Here is a 19,402-nt window from a genome sequence, read left to right as displayed (position 1 = left end):
GTGTAGCATAAAGGCTTTAGCTCGTAAGGCTAACTCATTCTCAAGTCACGGGTTTGAATCCCGAGTCATACACAGCCTGTGAACCAGCCCCTTACCTGCAGTGTATGAAGTCTGGGACGGGGTTGTGTTGACTGAAGGATGCGGAGTCCAGGTCCCTGCAGATCTCCATGTTGTCACCGGCCAGGAGGCGCACGGCTTCCTCCTTCTCCTCCTCAAACACCTGTCTCTGCAGCGAGGCACACAGCAGCAGCATGAAGTCATCTACAGGAGACAGGAGAAGAAAGGAGGAGGAGGAGCAAGAGGAGGAGGAGGAGGTGGAGAAGGCGAAGGAAGAGGAGGAAGAATATGAGGAAGATGAGGAGGAGGAGCAGAAAACAGGAGGATGAAGAAGAGGTGTTGTCACAACCCAGTCCCAAACCCAGTCCCAACCCCAGTCCCAATCCTAGTCCTAATCCCAATTCCAGTCCCAATCCTAGTCCTAGTCCTAATCCCAATTCCAGTCCCAGTCTAAATCCTAGTCCCAATTCCAGTCCCAATCCCAATCCCAGTCCTAATCCTAGTCCCAATCCCAGTCCCAATCCCAGTCCCAATCCCAGTCCCAATCCTAATGGCAAATGCTCAGTCAAGGGTTTCACTCACAGAGCAGGAACATTGGGTTGGGCTTGGTGTGGAAGTCAGGGAAATACAGCCACTTGATGACGTTGGAGTCTGTGGAGGATGAGGGGAACCTCCATGGGTAGTCTGGGAGGAGGAGTTTAGTAAGTTTTCTCCTTCATAGACGCTATTGACTCATGACACATACAGCAACTCTGATTTATAAAACATGATCATTACGCAGTGGTGAAATGATGACCTGTGTCTTGAGTACTGAAATACCAAGGGGTGACATGTAGACAAAAGATAACGGCTGCAGCAGGGGAGCCTCGGATTGGTCAACCCCACCTTTGCAGGCGGCCGGGGGGACGCCAATGCAGACGAAGTACTGGAAGGTGAGCATGCAGGACAGGAAGCAACAGTACTTGGGCCAGGTGTCAGCGATGGCCTTCCGGCGCCGTTGGTAGATGACTGCGATCAGGCCGAAAGCGTGGAGCATGGCGTAGAAGTCCATCCTCTGGCCAATCACGTTCACCGCCAACAGTAAGCATGTCTGACGATGCAATGATAATGTTTAGGAACATTTTTACTCAAGAGACTTTATATTGGGTTTACAGATTTAGGATCTTAGTTTGTGCCAGTTTGCTACAACAGGAAAATGATCCTGCAGCAAAAGGAAATGTGAATTATTATGTTGATTATAATTAATGGACATTTCTTGTCGGGGTTGATAGATTTTTCAACAAAAAAAAAAGCTGAAATGTCAAAGTTAAAATTGCAAACTTCAGAAGCATTTTTAAAGCCTTTTAAAACCTTAAATACACAACAAGTTTTATATTTCCCGAGTTCATAAGTAGGTGTTATCAGTCGTAATTCCATACAATGTAGGTGACTCAACAATTACTTTGACGTCCATGAAAGGTATTTCAAAACAGAGATATAGTGGTAAATATTCCAACTATCACACAAGTAAAAAACATAATAAGAGTGTATTTGCGAACTCAACAGTGACATGACATCATACCTCCAGGCCGAACTTGTAGAAGAAGTAGTTGATGAAGTACTTGGCACCGTTGACGATGCTGTCGTCGAGGTGTTGCCGGGTAATATCGTGGAAGATGGTTCTGGTGACGGGCGTGGTGAGGTTGTTTCTCATGCGGTACAGGTCCTGGTGGCGGTAGATGGTCACCTCGAACGCCAGCAGGGCCAGAATCAACAGGTTGTTCTGGATGGAGATGGACACAGGACAGATAAATGGGTCAGGGTTGAAATGACAGTGTATATATTCATGATTTAAACATGGGCACCACTATGAACAACATTGATCCAACGTATTAAATTCCTAATTTAAAAATGTCTAACTCCTAATTCTATGGGTCCATCCAATTGTTTTCAGGCCATCTCCAGGGATGAAGTGTAATCTGAGCACCACAAAGGGCAGATAGGGAGATGATACCAGTGTATAATATAACACGGTTACAGTAGTTTCAGTTATACGTGAGAGACACAGGCTGCGTATGTGTGTGTGTGTGTCTGCGTGTGTGTGTGTGTGTATTTGTGTGCGTGTGTGTGTGTGTGTGTGTGTATTTGTGTGCGTGCACATGCTGCATATGTGCCTATGTGTGCGTGTGTGTGTGTGTGTGTAGTCAGGTTCCCAGGGCACCGCTCCTCCTCTCACCCTCAGGTTCTCCAGTAGGGGGGAGAACTTGCGGAGGCCCACCCAGTTGGCTGGGTCCACAGGGGCGCTGTAGAGCAGGGAGTGAGCCATCTCACTCCTCTGGTTATCCGTGTAGTTCAGAGGCTACAGACGAGAGAACAGGAGTGTCATTAACGTCCTGAACCAGTACAGGCTAGCACAACACAGGCAAGGAGCATAATGATACATAGATACATAGAGATACATAGAGATACGTAGAGATACATAGAGATAAATAGCGATACATAGAGATACATAGAGATACATGGAGATGCATAGAGATACATAGAGATGCATAGAGATACATAGAGATACATGGAGATGCATAGAGATACATAGAGATACATAGAGATACATAGAACAGGAACATATAGGAAAGAAAATCTTGGGAAGTGGAACATAATGTACATACAGCACCCCCCCCCCCCCCCCCCCACTCCACAAACACCCCCCCCCCCCCCCCCCAACACTCCCTGAACATAATGTACATACAGCACCCCCCCCCCCCCCCCCCCCACTCCACAAACACACTAACACACACACCCTGTCCACCACCCCAACACTCCCTGAACATAATGTACATAATGTACATACAGCACCCCCCCCACCCCCCCACTCCACAAACACACTAACACACACACACCCTGTCCACCACCCCAACACTCCCTGAACATAATGTACATACAGCACCCCCCCCCCCCCCCCACTCCACAAACACACACCCCCTGTACACCACCCCAACACTCCCTGAACATAATGTACATACAGCACCCCCCCCACCCCCCCACTCCACCAACACACTAACACACACACCCTGTCCACCACCCCAACACTCCCTGAACATAATGTACATACAGCACCCCCCCCCCCCCCCCACTCCACAAACACACACCCCCTGTACACCACCCCAACACTCCGTGAACATAATGTACATACAGCACCCCCCCCACCCCCCACTCCACAAACACACACACCCTGTCCACCACCCCAACACTCCCTGAACATAATGTACATACAGCACCCCCCCCCCCTCCACAAACACACACCCCCTGTCCACCACCCCAACACTCCCTGAACATAATGTACATACAGCACCCCCCCCACTCCACAAACACACACACCCTGTCCACCACCCCAACACTCCCTGAACATAATGTACATACAGCACCCCCCCCCCCTCCACAAACACACACCCCTTGTCCACCACCCCAACACTCCCTGAACATAATGTACATACAGCACCCCCCCCACTCCACAAACACACACACCCTGTCCACCACCCCAACACTCCCTGAACATAATGTACATACAGCACCCCCCCCCCCACTCCACAAACACACACACCCTGTCCACCACCCCAACACTCCCTGAACATAATGTACATACAGCACCCCCCCACCCCCCCACTCCACAAACACACACCCCCTGTCCACCACCCCAACACTCCCTGAACATAATGTACATACAGCACCCCCACCCCCCACAAACACACAAACCCTGTCCACCACCCCAACACTCCCTGAACATAATGTACATACAGCACCCCCCCCCCCCCCCCACTCCACCAATACACACCCCCTGTCCACCACCCGACACTCCCTGGGCTGCTACCCACCATGGAGCAGTTCTTCGAGTACGTAGAGGGGTTTATAGAGGTGAGTTGGTAGAGCATCTTGCAGACGATGATGACACAGGTCCAGACGGTACAGACGCTGGAGGCCAGGGGCCTGAACTGACCGAAGGGCAGGGCGAACGCCCAACTCACCAGGAACACGTAGTTGAACAGAGACACCTGGAGAAAACAGGACAGAAGAGACACCTTCACTTCCTGGACGTAGAGTAGGTGGTCTAACAGTACAATGCATCTATCTATACACTTATAGAAAAAAAGGTGGTCTTTAGAATCTAAAAGGGTTCTTAATAAAAGGTGGTATTTAGAATCTAAAAGGGTTCTTAATAAAAGGTGGTATCTAGAATCTAAAAGGGTTCTTAATAAAAGGTGGTATCTAGAATCTAAAAGGGTTCTTAATAAAAGGTGGTATCTAGAATCTAAAAGGGTTCTTAATAAAAGGTAGTATCTAGAATCTAAAAGTTGGTATCTAGAATCTAAAAGGGTTCTTAATAAAAGGTGGTATCTAGAATCTAAAAGGGTTCTTAATAAAAGGTGGTATCTAGAATCTAAAAGGGTTCTTAATAAAAGGTGGTATTTAGAATCTAAAAGTTGGTATCTAGAATCTAAAAGGGTTCTTAATAAAAGGTGGTATCTAGAATCTAAAAGGGTTCTTAATAAAAGGTGGTATCTAGAATCTAAAAGGGTTCTTAATAAAAGGTGGTATTTAGAATCTAAAAGGGTTCTTAATAAAAGGTGGTATTTAGAATCTAAAAGTTGGTATCTAGAATCTAAAAGGGTTCTTAATAAAAGGTGGTCTTTAGAATCTAAAAGGGTTCTAAATAAAAGGTGGTATCTAGAATCTAAAAGGGTTCTTAATAAAAGTTGGTATTTAGAATCTAAAAGGGTTCTTAATAAAAGGTGGTATCTAGAATCTAAAAGGGTTCTTAATAAAAGGTGGTATTTAGAATCTAAAAGGGTTCTTAATAAAAGGTGGTATCTAGAATCTAAAAGGGTTCTTAATAAAAGGTGGTATTTAGAATCTAAAAGGGTTCTTAATAAAAGGTGGTATCTAGAATCTAAAAGGGTTCTTAATAAAAGGTGGTATCTAGAATCTAAAAGGGTTCTTAATAAACGGTGGTATCTAGAATCTAAAAGGGTTCTTAATAAAAGGAGGTATTTAGAATCTAAAAGAGTTCTTAATAAAAGGTGGTATCTAGAATCTAAAAGGGTTCTTAATAAAAGGTGGTATTTAGAATCTAAAAGGGTTCTTAATAAAAGGTGGTATCTAGAATCTAAAAGGGATCTTAATAAAAGGTGGTATCTAGAATCTAAAAGGGTTCTTAATAAAAGGTGGTATCTAGAATCTAAAAGGGTTCTTAATAAAAGGTGGTATCTAGAATCTAAAAGGGTTCTTAATAAAAGGTAGTATCTAGAATCTAAAAGTTGGTATCTAGAATCTAAAAGGGTTCTTAATAAAAGGTGGTATCTAGAATCTAAAAGGGTTCTTAATAAAAGGTGGTATCTAGAATCTAAAAGGGTTCTTAATAAAAGGTGGTATTTAGAATCTAAAAGTTGGTATCTAGAATCTAAAAGGGTTCTTAATAAAAGGTGGTATCTAGAATCTAAAAGGGTTCTTAATAAAAGGTGGTATCTAGAATCTAAAAGGGTTCTTAATAAAAGGTGGTATCTAGAATCTAAAAGGGTTCTTAATAAAAGGTAGTATCTAGAATCTAAAAGTTGGTATCTAGAATCTAAAAGGGTTCTTAATAAAAGGTGGTATCTAGAATCTAAAAGGGTTCTTAATAAAAGGTGGTATCTAGAATCTAAAAGGGTTCTTAATAAAAGGTGGTATTTAGAATCTAAAAGTTGGTATCTAGAATCTAAAAGGGTTCTTAATAAAAGGTGGTATCTAGAATCTAAAAGGGTTCTTAATAAAAGGTGGTATCTAGAATCTAAAAGGGTTCTTAATAAAAGGTGGTATTTAGAATCTAAAAGGGTTCTTAATAAAAGGTGGTATCTAGAATCTAAAAGTTGGTATCTAGAATCTAAAAGGGTTCTTAATAAAATGTGGTATCTAGAATCTAAAAGGGTTCTTAATAAAAGGTGGTATCTAGAATCTAAAAGGGTTCTTAATAAAAGGTGGTATCTAGAATCTAAAAGAGTTCTTAATAAAAGGTGGTATCTAGAATCTAAAAGGGTTCTTAATAAAAGGTGGTATTTAGAATCTAAAAGTTGGTATCTAGAATCTAAAAGGGTTCTTAATAAAAGGTGGTCTTTAGAATCTAAAAGGGTTCTTAATAAAAGGTGGTATCTAGAATCTAAAAGGGTTCTTAATAAAAGTTGGTATTTAGAATCTAAAAGGGTTCTTAATAAAAGGTGGTATCTAGAATCTAAAAGGGTTCTTAATAAAAGGTGGTATCTAGAATCTAAAAGGGTTCTTAATAAAAGGTGGTATCTAGAATCTAAAAGGGTTCTTAATAAACGGTGGTATCTAGAATCTAAAAGGGTTCTTAATAAAAGGAGGTATTTAGAATCTAAAAGAGTTCTTAATAAAAGGTGGTATCTAGAATCTAAAAGGGTTCTTAATAAAAGGTGGTATTTAGAATCTAAAAGGGTTCTTAATAAAAGGTGGTATCTAGAATCTAAAAGGGATCTTAATAAAAGGTGGTATCTAGAATCTAAAAGGGTTCTTAATAAAAGGTGGTATCTAGAATCTAAAAGGGTTCTTAATAAAATGCGGTATCTAGAATCTAAAAGGGTTCTTAATAAAATGAGGTATTTAGAATCTAAAAGGGTTCTTAATAAAAGGTGGTATCTAGAATCTAAAAGGGTTCTTAATAAAAGGTGGTATTTAGAATCTAAAAGGGTTCTTAATAAAAGGTGGTATCTAGAATCTAAAAGGGTTCTTAATAAAAGGTGGTATTTAGAATCTAAAAGGGTTCTTAATAAAAGGTGGTATCTAAAATCTAAAAGGGTTCTTAATAAAAGGTGGTATCTAGAATCTAAAAGGGTTCTTAATAAAAGGTGGTATCTAGAATCTAAAAGGGTTCTTAATAAAATGTGGTATCTAGAATCTAAAAGGGTTCTTAATAAAAGGTGGTATCTAGAATCTAAAAGGGTTCTTAATAAAAGGTGATATCTAGAATCTAAAAGGGTTCTTCAGGTAATGTAACTAAGCTTTCCATTATACAACAGAGGTTCTTTTGAATTTTTTCATTAATGAATAAACCAAAGCCAATGACGTTCTTGTTAATTTGCTCATTTAGTTGGGCCTCAAGATAGTCAAAGGGTTGTAATTACAAGGCTATATTCATTTACTTTAGGCTCACAATTTGTATTTTTAAAATGTATTATATAGGCTAGGCTACATGTGACTGTATGGTGTGTGCGTTCGGGCACGTGCATATGATTGCAATAGTGATAATGCTTAGGACAATATAAAAGATTAGGTTATTAGGGTGGCAGGTAGCCCAGTGGTTAGAGAGTTGGGCCAGTAACCGAAATGTTGCTGGATTGAATCTCTGAGCTGACAAGGTAAAAATCTGTCGTTCTGCCGCTGAGCAAGGCAGTTAACCCACTGTTCCCCGGACACCAAAGATGTGGATGTTGATTAAGGCATCCCCTCCCACACCTCTATGTTTCAGAGGGGTAGGGTTAAACGTGGCAGACACATTTCAGATGTACAACTGACCAGGTATCCCCCCATATTTATTTTTCATCCAGAGATCTATGTTAATTCCCCTTAATTCAACAACTTTTTTGTATTTTTTCTTCTTGTGGCTGCAGGGGCAGTATTGAGTAGCTTGGATGAATAAGGTGCCCAGAGGTGCCCATACTAAACGGCCTGCTCCTCAGTCCCAGTTGCTAATATATGCATATTATTAGTAAATTTGGATAGAAAACACTCTGAAGTTTCTAAAACTGTTTGAATGATGTCTGTGAGTATAACATAACTCATATGGCAGGCTAAAACCTGAGAAAAAATCTAAACAGGAAGTGGGAAATCTGAGGTTTGTAGTTTTTGAACTCAGCCCTATCGAATACACAGTGGGATATGGTTCAAGTTGCACTTCCTAGGGCTTCCACTATATGTTGACCGTCTTTAGAAACTTGAATGAGGCTTCTACTGTGATGTGGGGCCGGATGAGAGCTCTTTGAGTCAGTGGTCTGGCAGAGAGCCAGGTCCTGGTCACGTGCATTTCACATGAGAGCGACCTGCGTTCCATGGCTTTTCTACAGACAATGGAATTCTCCGGTTGGAACGTTATTGAAGATTTATGATAAAGTTTGATTCTATGCTAAGTTTGAAATGTTTCTATGACCTGTAATATAACTTTTTGAACTTTTCGTCCGGCTGGACCTGCACGAGCGTTTGGATTTGTGTACTAAAAACCCTAACAAAAGTAGCTACTTGGACATAAATAATGGACATTATCGAACAAATCAAACATTTTTCGTGTAACCTGGATTCCTGGGAGTGCATTCTGATAAAGATCATCAAAGGTAAGTGAATATTTATAATGCTATTTCTGACTTCTGTTGACTCCACAACATGGCAGGTATCTGTATGGCTTGTTTTCGTGGCTGAGCGCTGTACTCAGATTATTGCATGGTGTACTTTTGCCGTAAAGCTTTTTTGAAATCTGACACAGTGGTTGCATTAAGGAGAGTTATATCTATAATTCCATGTGTAACACTTGTATTTTCATCAACATTTCTGATGAGTATTTCTGTAAAATTGATGTGGCTATGCAAAATAAATCAAAATAACTGGATGTTTTTGGAACTACTGAACGTAACGCGCCAATGTAAACTCAGATTGTTTATATAAATATGAACTTTATCAAACAAAACAAACATGTATTGTGTAACATGAAGTCCTATGAGTGTCATCTGATGAAGATCATCAAAGGTTAGTGATTAATTTTATCTCTAGTTGTGCTTTTTGTGACTCCTCTCTTTGGCTGGAGAAATGGCTGTGTTTTTCTGTGGCATGCTGGTGACCTAACATAATCGTTTGTGGTGCTTTCGCTGTAAAGCCTATTTGTGGAGGGATTAACAACAAGATTACCTTTAAAACGGTATAAGATACATGTATGTTTGAGGAATTTTAATTATGAGATTTCTGTTGTTTTGAATTTGGCGCCATGCACTTTCACTGGCTGTTGTCATATCGATCACGTTAACGAGATTGCAGCCCTAAGAAGTAAAAAAAACAACTCAGTTCCTGTTAGTAACGTGACAGAAAACAGGGTAGGTACTGTTTTTGGGGCCTATCGTTTCAGTTGGGTTTTTTCTAGTCTTTCAAAATGTTATGTTCTATTTTAGTTTAGGGTTACACAACCATCTTATTAATTGTTTTGTTTTTGTGATGCACTACTCAGTCTGGGTAAAGTTATTCTTTAATACTTCTGTAACATAAACAGTTCATTTAAAGCAGTCTCCTGGAATGTTCGGGGCAGTGGGCATGTGGACAAGACGAAGAACATTTTAACATTCTTAAAAAAGGAAAGGGTTTCAATTGCTATGCTACAGGAGACCCATTTATCTTCAACAGAACATGCTAAGCTGAAGAGGGATTCGGTGGGCCAGGTGCGCTGCCATCCTTGTGAATAAAAATGTCCCATTTATATTTGAGCACCAAGATACAGACCCTGAAGGAGGAATTACTTTGATTACAGGTAATATACTATACTATACTAAAAGTATATGGTCCGAACACAGACTCCACCAAATGTATGTCTGACATGATTTTATTATTTAATCAACACTGCAAGGGTTTGTGTCAGGAGGTTTAAATTGTACTTTGGGTAAATTGGATGAATCATGAACTGCTCCAGGCTGGAATCATAGAGCCTCAAATTCTCTCAGAAGCATTTGTGATTCATCTGGTTTAGTAGACGTATGGAGAGCACTAAATCCTAATGTCAGAGACTATACTTTCTACCATAGAACCAATAATTCATATTCTAGATTGGAATTTTTTTTATGCCCTCTACTTACATGCATGTTATCCAGTCATGTGCTGTTGTATATATAGTCATTTCTGACCATGCTCCAGTGTATATAGATATTGAAATTGGCAAAAAAAATCCCCAAAACAAGATATTGGAGACTTAATACGTCTCTGCTTAACAATGACAGATTCTGCTCTGTGATAAAATATAAATGATCACATCACTGGCTCGGCAATCAGCTCTCTCTTGTCTCAGCTGCAACTGTCTGGGATGCTCCTAAAGCAGCCATAAGGGGTCATATCATTTTCCAAGACTCTCTGATCAAGAAGCTTAGAATGGGAAATAGGGAAAAACTGGAGGCTGTAAAGACATGTTTGGGAGAGAGAGGAGGAAGAATGGGCTTCTATCTGTGAAAGTGTCTACACCAAATGCACCTCCATAAGCCTTCAATAAATACATTTCTTTTTTTTCATAGAACCTACTTTACACCTGTCTGCCTTCACAGAATGTTTTCCAAAGCATCACATTTATGTTTCAAATGTAAACAGGATACTGGCACCTTCATGCACATTTTTTTGGTACTACAGCAGAATCCAGTCTTATTTACATATATTTGAGGTGTTGACAAGCTGAAGGTACCGAGATCCCCATACATACCCCACAAGACATGCCATCAGAGGTCTCTTCCCAGTCTCCAAGTCCAGAACAGACTATCGGAGGCACACAGTACTATATAGTGCCGTGACTACATGGAACTCAATTCCACGTCAGGTAACTGATGACAGCAGTAGAATCAGATTTAAAAAGCAGGTAAAAATACACCTTATGGAACAGCGGGGACTGTGAAGTAACACACACACAGGCACAGACACATGCAGACAAACACATGATAACATAAGCACTATACACACACGTACACATGGATTTTGCATTGTAGATATGTGGTAGTGGAGTATGGGCCTGGGGGTACACACTTACCGTGTTGTGAATTCTATAATGTATTGTATTGTATAATGTATTGTAATGTTTTTAAAATTGTATAACTGCCTTAATTTTGCCTTGCCCCAGGAAGAGTAGCTACTGCCTTGCCTTGGCAGCAGCTAATGGGGATCCATAATAAATACAAATTGGGATGATATTCATTAACACATTCAAAAGAACTTGAGTAGACAATTAGCTCGTTCACTGAATGTCTATTTCCTCTACTTTGATTGTAACGTTGTGTTTGACCCTGACTCTGAACGTCTGTTCAATACCCTTGTTTAGTTAGCCAAGAAATGCATATTGTTATTATGGTCAACACCTGAAGTACTATCTGCGAGAATGTGGCTTTCTCAAGCTTCTGCTATTCTACCCCTAGAGAAACTTACCCTTGATTTACACCAGAAGTCTGATACATTTAGGTAAATCTGGTCTCCATTGTGGTCCTATGTAGAAAACCTCCCATAAATGACCCATATTATAATTGTGATGTTTTTCTTTAATGACTGCCTTTTTGTATAACGTTTTGCTGTATCCTTATTCCTTTAATTGGACTTAGTCTGTGTGGTGCAGTTTTTTTGGTAGTCTATCTAACCCCTGTTAAAAGAAAACATTCTAATAAAAAGATAATTACAACAAAAATAAGGTTATTCGGCTGTCCCCATAGGAGAACCCTTTACACAGAGGGTTCTACATGGAATCCAAAAGAGTTCTACCTGGAACCAAAAAGGGTTCTCCTATGGGGACAGCGGAAGAACCCTTTTGGAACCCTTTTTTTCTGAGTGTATAATGGATTTTGGAAAGCATATTTTGAGGGAGGAGGAAAGTTGCCTGTTACATTGTAGAGACCATTTAGAGAGCACGTGAACTGTATTCTCCTTGCAATCTTGATGAGATGGTGGCTGATTAGGTCACCTCTTTGACTGAGACCCAGATGATGTAGGAGGAGACGATCTTGATGATGTGGAGCTCCAGGAGCCACCAGACGGTCAGCTGCAGCTGCTGGAAGTACTGCAGGAACTTGAGGAAGAGCACCGTGAGGCGGTCCACCACCAGATACCACTTACTCCTCAGGTCTGAGAGAAGAGAGGGAGGGGAGAGGAGAGGGAGAGGAGAGGGGGGAGGAAAGGGAGAGGAGGAGAGGGAGAGGAGAGGGAGAGGAGAGGAGGGAGGAGAGGGAGAGGAGGAGAGGGAGAGGAGAGGGGGGAGGAGACAGAGAGAGTGAGAGAGAGTGAGTGAGAATGAGTGAGAGAGACTGTAAGAGAGCAATTTATGTCAATGAGTAGAAATGGAAACCTTGGACAATAAACCTTGGAGAAAACACTCACTAGCCTACAGTACACAGACAGGGAACCCAAGTGCAGAGCTGAGACAGTCTACCACTGGAGGGCGCTGTTCCATTTTGAATAGTGGTGGATGGGGGGGGACAACATTGACAGATCACACATCTCTCGTCATTCAGTATAATGTGCCATCTGACATGATGCTTTACAAACAAGTGATACTCTCATCTGACCTTGGAATAACCTTTCACAACCTTTTCACAATCAGAAGAAAACCTTTTCACATCCAACTGTCTGATAGCCAACAACAGTGTCAGTGTCTTCATGCATTTACATTTTAGGCATTTAGCAGACTGACTTACAGTGCATCTTCAGATAGCTAGGTGGGACAACCACATATCACAGTCAGACTGACTTACAGTGCATCTTCAGATAGCTAGGTGGGACAACCACATATCACAGTCAGACTGACTTACAGTGCATCTTCAGATAGCTAGGTGGGACAACCACATATCAGTCATAGTGGGTACATTCATCTTCAGATAGCTAGGTGGGACAACCACATATCAGTCATAGTGGGTACATTCATCTTCAGATAGCTAGGTGGGACAACCACATATCACAGTCATAGTGGGTACATTCATCTTCAGATAGCTAGGTGGGACAACCACATATCAGTCATAGTGGGTACATTCATCTTCAGATAGCTAGGTGGGACAACCACATATCAGTCATAGTGGGTACATTCATCTTCAGATAGCTAGGTGGGACAACCACATATCACAGTCATAGTGGGTACATTCATCTTCAGATAGATAGGTGGGACAACCACATATCAGTCATAGTGGGTACATTCATCTTCAGATAGCTAGGTGGGACAACCAGATATCACAGTCATAGTGGGTACATTCATCTTCAGATAGCTAGGTGGGACAACCACATATCACAGTCATAGTGGGTACATTCATCTTCAGATAGTTAGGTGGGACAACCACATATCACAGTCATAGTGGGTACATTCATCTTCAGATAGATAGGTGGGACAACCACATATCAGTCATAGTGGGTACAGCTATCGGCAGGCAGAGCTATCGGCAGGCAGAGCTGGGGGGGGGGGGGGGGGGGGGGGGGTTGCTGTGGGATTATTTAAGATACTCTTTGAAAAGGTAAGGTTTTAGATGTTTTCAGAAGATGGGCAGGGACTCTGCTGTCCTAGCTTCAGGGGGAAGCTGGTTCCACCATTGAGGTGCCAGAACAGAGAAGAACTCTGAGTTGGGCTGAGTTCCAGTAGTCTAGATGGGAGACGACAAGTGCCTGGATTAGGACCTGTGCTGCTTCCTGTGTGATGTAGCGTTGTACTCATAACAGAAGGAGACAGAGAGATAGATCACGTGGACACCTCTTCCACGTAACAGACACTGCGTTGTGTCTCTTCCTCTGACAAACACTGTGTTGTGTCACTTCCTCTGACAAACACTGTGTTGTGTCTCTTCCTCTGACAAACACTGTGTTGTGTCTCTTCCATGTAACAGACACTGTGTTGTGTCTCTTCCTCTGACAGACACTGTGTTGTGTCTCTTCCTCTGACAGACACTGTGTTGTGTCTCTTCCTCTGACAGACAATGCGTTGTGTCTCTTCCTCTGACAGACACTGTGTTGCGTCTCTTCCTCTGACAGACACTGTGTTGTGTCACTTCCTCTGACAAACACTGTGTTGTGTCTCTTCCACGTAACAGACACTGTGTTGTGTCTCTTCCTCTGACAGACACTGTGTTGTGTCTCTTCCTCTGACAGACACTGTGTTGTGTCTCTTCCTCTGACAGACACTGTGTTGTGTCTCTTCCTCTGACAGACACTGTGTTGTGTCACTTCCACGTAACAGACACTGCGTTGTGTCTCTTCCTCTGACAGACACTGCGTTGTGTCACTTCCTCTGACAGACACTGTGTTGTGTCTCTTCCTCTGACAGACAATGTGTTGTGTCTCTTCCTCTGACAAACACTGTGTTGTGTCACTTCCTCTGACAAACACTGTGTTGTGTCTCTTCCTCTGACAAACACTGTGTTGTGTCTCTTCCATGTAACAGACACTGTGTTGTGTCTCTTCCTCTGACAGACACTGTGTTGTGTCTCTTCCTCTGACAGACAATGCGTTGTGTCTCTTCCTCTGACAGACACTGTGTTGTGTCTCTTCCTCTGACAGACAATGCGTTGTGTCTCTTCCTCTGACAGACACTGTGTTGCGTCTCTTCCTCTGACAGACACTGTGTTGTGTCACTTCCTCTGACAAACACTGTGTTGTGTCTCTTCCATGTAACAGACACTGTGTTGTGTCTCTTCCTCTGACAGACACTGTGTTGTGTCTCTTCCTCTGACAGACACTGTGTTGCGTCTCTTCCTCTGACAGACACTGTGTTGTGTCACTTCCTCTGACAGACACTGTGTTGTGTCTCTTCCTCTGACAGACACTGCGTTGTGTCACTTCCACGTAACAGACACTGTGTTGTGTCTCTTCCTCTGACAGACACTGTGTTGTGTCTCTTCCTCTGACAGACACTGCGTTGTGTCACTTCCACGTAACAGACACTGCGTTGTGTCACTTCCTCTAACAGACACTGTGTTGTGTCTCTTCCTCTGACAGACACTGTGTTGTGTCTCTTCCTCTGACAGACACTGTGTTGTGTCTCTTCCTCTGACAGACACTGTGTTGTGTCACTTCCACGTAACAGACACTGCGTTGTGTCTCTTCCTCTGACAGACACTGCGTTGTGTCACTTCCTCTAACAGACACTGTGTTGTGTCTCTTCCTCTGACAGACACTGTGTTGTGTCTCTTCCTCTGACAGACACTGTGTTGTGTCTCTTCCTCTGACAGACACTGTGTTGTGTCTCTTCCTCTGACAGACACTGTGTTGTGTCTCTTCCTCTGACAAACACTGTGTTGTGTCTCTTCCACGTAACAGACACTGTGTTGTGTCTCTTCCATGTGTGATTTACTCTCCTTGTCTATATGTGATCGGGCTGAGGGGATTTCAGCACATTCTGGGCATGGTGGCATTGTGTCATCACGCACACACAGCGCACACACAAAGCACACGCACACAGAGCACATACACACAAAGCCCACACACACACACAATACACCTAAAGCCCTCACACACCCAAAGCACACACACAAACACATATTTTATGATTTATTATTGTTGTTGTTGCATTTTCGAGAAGGAACCTGCAAGTAAGAATTTCATTGGACAGTGTATACCAATGTGTATCCTGTACATACGACTAATAAAACCAAAACTTGATATTCAAACTCATTCTTTCTTCAGCAGGAAACAGATGTTAAACAGCCCGAGCATTGTTCTGTCAAGACACTGAGACAGCATCAGGGTTCAGACACACACACACAAACACACACACACACACACACACACACACACACACACACACACACACACACACACACACACACACACACACACACACACACACACACACACACACACACACACACACAGAAATCCCCTCAGCCCGGTCAAACAGAGGAACGACTGTGGAGACAGTGTGTTGAGCAGCCTGTAGTCAGCATCAAATGAACACACCATTCAGTGGGAAAAGACCACTAGAGAACTGCATGCAGCCTGTAACTACAGTATGGGACTTCAACAACTGAAATCCTCCAAACTAACTATAGCTAACAGCGTTTTGCATAAAGGACAGCGTAACAACCATGAGAACCTATGAGAAAATACCTCTGAGAAAGAGGTGTGTCCAAAGAGGTGTGTCCAGAGTACCATGATAGAATGATACATACTGGAGGAGCACGGCCCTGGTTAAACACCAAGCTGGTTTTCTCATCCAACAATCTAGACACTTCCATTGCCATCTGTCTCTCTCTGTCTCTCTCTGTCTCTCTCTCTGTGTGTGTCTCTCTGTGTGCGTCTCTCTGTGTGTCTCTCTCTCTCTCTCTCTCTCTCTCTCTCTCTGTCTCTCTCTCTCTCTCTGTGTCTCTCTCTGTCTCTCTCTGTCTCTCTCTGTCTCTCTCTCTCTCTCTCTCGCTCTCTCTCTCTCTCTCTGCCTCTCTCTCTCTCGCTCTCTGTCTCTCTGCCTCTCTCTCTCTCTCTCTCTCTGTCTCTCTCTCTCTGTCTCTCTCTCTGTCTCTCTCTCTCTCTCTCTCTCTCTCTCTCTCTCTCTCTCTCTCTCTCTCTCTCTCTGTCTCTGTCTCTGTCTCTGTCTCTCTCTGTCTCTCTCTGTCTCTGTCTCTGTCTCTCTCTCTCTCTCTCTCTCTCTGTGCCTGATTCCTCGTCGCTCCAATAAAGCCCTAGTGTAGTGGGATATGTCACAATCACGTCAAATCAATTACTTTATTATACTCCACCAAATAAAAATACAACTATTCCAGATGACGGCTTCTATATTAGATTCATCAACTTTTATTGGATGAAATATGATGAAGGAAGGTGCTTGCAAACCCACTAACATTTAATGCTTTTCATAAAAGGTTAATTTGTTATCCCTGTGCATGTGTGTCAGGTTCTCTATCTAGGTACCTGACATCTCGTCGAACGGGGACTCCGCCTTGCTGCAGTTCTCCAGGGGTTCTTCATACCTCTTCTCCTCCTCCTCTTCCTCCTCCTCCTCCTCCTCATAACTTCTCTTCTTCTCCTCCTCCTCCTTCCCATCTTCCTCTTCCAGCTGCACCTTCTCCCCAGCCTCCTCGTCTTTGGGGGTCACAGTGAGGGTGGGTTTGATGAGAGAGATATCTGCCAGACTGCCATCTAGGTGCACCAGCCTGGGAGTGGAGATATAAATAGAATGACTAGAACAGACAAAGCTCCTAATAGTTGTCCCTCTAGTTCTAGGGAGGCACTGTCAGACTGGGTCCCTGCAGTTATCAAGAGAGAATTTGTTCTGTCTGCTTCCCTTCATGACCACTTGTCTCAAAGTGATTTTAAATAAAGAGAGTGCAACCAGTCCATACAGCCACTTCTTCCTCATAACATGTGGAAGAAGTGGTATTCTAACTTATGGAGAAATGATTTAACATCTACTCGCAATCTCCCAAATCAAACTAGGGAGTGGCTGCGGATCTGACTTTTCTGGACCCCTCTTCTCGACATCTAAAGGTGTCACGTTCTGATCTTAGTTCTTTTGTTATGTCTAATGGTATAACAGGCACCATAATGGTACAGCAGGCACCATAATGGTTCAACAGGCACCATAATGGTACAACAGGCACCATAACGGTACAACAGGCACAACAGGCACCCTAATGGTATAACATGCACCATACTGGTATAGCAGGCACCATAATGGTACAACAGGCACCATAATGGTACAACAGGCACTCTAATGGTATAACATGCACCATAATGGTATAGCAGGCACCATAACTGTACAACAGGCACCATAATGGTACAACAGGCACTCTAATGGTATAACAGGCACTCTAATTGTACAACAGGATCAGAGAGAGGGGGCATTACAGTTCAACTACCAGCCAGTGGGGGCATGGGTAATGGATAGCCATGGTGGATTTCACCTCAATGAATTGCCGGACAGAGTATGGAAAGTTTTAATTCAATCAGAGGCTGCTAGAGACCAATACTAGACCTGCGGTTCCCAACCTTGTCTGTTCCAGGATCCCCAAATCACAGCCAAACCCTCCAGGACCACCATCCGTGGAGTCACATATCTTAGCGGTCACACTTGGTCCATTTTAGCAGTGAATGTAACAAACTAAAGGCCTATTATTAATATAAACCATTTGCATTGTGAAAAGTTATGTAAAACCTGTAAAAGAAAAACAGCGCTGATATTGAAGTTAATTGAATAGGTGGAACGACATGCTTTTTTTGGAAGAGTTTTCAATCCTGTCACACTTAGTGGGACTCAGGTCGGAAAAACGGTCAATTGCATGGGCACTGCCAGAGAGTCACAACTTATTTTCCAGTATGTGGTCCGCGTGACACTCACCTGGTGATCGTGCTCTTCTGTTTGTCAGCCACCGTCTTGATGTCAGTGAGCAGGAGGAAGCGCTGGTGGAAGTAGTGCAGGTGGAGGATGCAGACCAACAGGAAGGAGGTGGGGATGAAGATCCTCGTGAACAGAGCCGGGACAGAGAACTTCTCCAGACCCAGGTCCTCCAGTCTACACAGGGAGAGACAGGAGGAGGAGGGCGGTTGACACGGAACGACACACACACTCACACACACACACACACACACACACACACACACACACACACACACACACACACACACACACACACACACACACACACACACACACACACACACACTCTCTCTCTCTCTCTCTCTCTCTCTCTTCATATGTTTTTACTCACTTGTCCTTGCTCATGCCGGTCATGTTGAACCAGACGTGGATGGAGGAGTCAAACTGGAAGGTGTAGATCAGGACGAGGACCAACATGGTGTACACCACCACAGACATCCAGAAGTACTTCAGCATGCTTCTCCACCACTCATAGTGCACCTGGTGATGGTCAGAGAGAATGTTACACAACTTTTACACCTATCTTCAGATCACCATCCACTACTACACTATGTGCATTGTCGGAACTAGAAGCACAAGCATTTCGCTACACTCGCATTAACATCTGCTAACCATGTGTATGTGACAAATAAAATTTGATTTGATTTGATTTGATGTGTAGTTTGATGGTTATAGATACTCATTTTAAATATACATTTTAGTCAACAGCAGACGCTCTTATCCAGAGCAACCTAAAGCAGTGAGTGCATACATTTCCATACTTTTTCGTGCACTCCAGAAGTACAGAAATGGTGTACGTGGAGTGCACTTGATTTAGTAGTAGGGAACCAAAGGAAGGTCCCGAAAGGTGCATCAGCCCTGGGCTAGATGAAAAACCTGCACAGAGCCACCCGGACGGGAAGGTGCAGTAAGCCCTCAGTAACAGCACCTGGTAGCAGGCCACGCAGAAGAGGAGCAGCATCATGTAGATGATCTTGTACATGACGATGCGTCCCTCGAAGCTGACAAAGAAGAACATCCCGGCGCAGATGTAGATCCAGTACTTGTTCAACATGGCCATGAGCGTGTTGCCTAGCGCCTCCATCATCTCTCTGTTTCCACCGCTCTCATCCATCACCTCCTTGTCCTCTATAAGAAGAGCATTGGAGGGAAGAGCTGAAGCAATGACATAGAAGATGACAACAACAACAGCAGCAACTACAGCAACTACAACAAAAGCAACAACAACAGCAACAACAACAGCAGCAACAACAGCAACCACAACAA

At 43.0% G+C, this 19,402-nt stretch overlaps 1 protein-coding gene across 1 annotated transcript in view; it reads right to left on the bottom strand.

Annotated features, from left to right (window-relative positions):
* LOC139420182 (piezo-type mechanosensitive ion channel component 2-like) overlaps positions 1-19,402 on the bottom strand; it is a 213,827-nt gene that overhangs the window by 40,323 nt on the left and 154,102 nt on the right. Inside the window, exons 14-24 of the mRNA XM_071169970.1 lie at positions 19,065-19,264; positions 18,468-18,616; positions 18,098-18,271; positions 16,672-16,913; positions 11,756-11,916; positions 3,906-4,082; positions 2,273-2,395; positions 1,619-1,819; positions 943-1,147; positions 640-741; positions 96-261 (exon numbers count right to left, since the gene is read on the bottom strand). Of these exons, the coding sequence (XP_071026071.1) occupies positions 96-261; positions 640-741; positions 943-1,147; positions 1,619-1,819; positions 2,273-2,395; positions 3,906-4,082; positions 11,756-11,916; positions 16,672-16,913; positions 18,098-18,271; positions 18,468-18,616; positions 19,065-19,264 (1,900 nt within the window). The remainder of the gene's footprint in view (positions 1-95; positions 262-639; positions 742-942; positions 1,148-1,618; positions 1,820-2,272; positions 2,396-3,905; positions 4,083-11,755; positions 11,917-16,671; positions 16,914-18,097; positions 18,272-18,467; positions 18,617-19,064; positions 19,265-19,402) is intronic.

Source organism: Oncorhynchus clarkii, chromosome 11, assembly GCF_045791955.1.
Source record: "Oncorhynchus clarkii lewisi isolate Uvic-CL-2024 chromosome 11, UVic_Ocla_1.0, whole genome shotgun sequence".
Lineage (NCBI taxonomy): Eukaryota > Metazoa > Chordata > Actinopteri > Salmoniformes > Salmonidae > Oncorhynchus > Oncorhynchus clarkii.
This window is presented reverse-complemented; position numbering and strand designations above follow the sequence as displayed.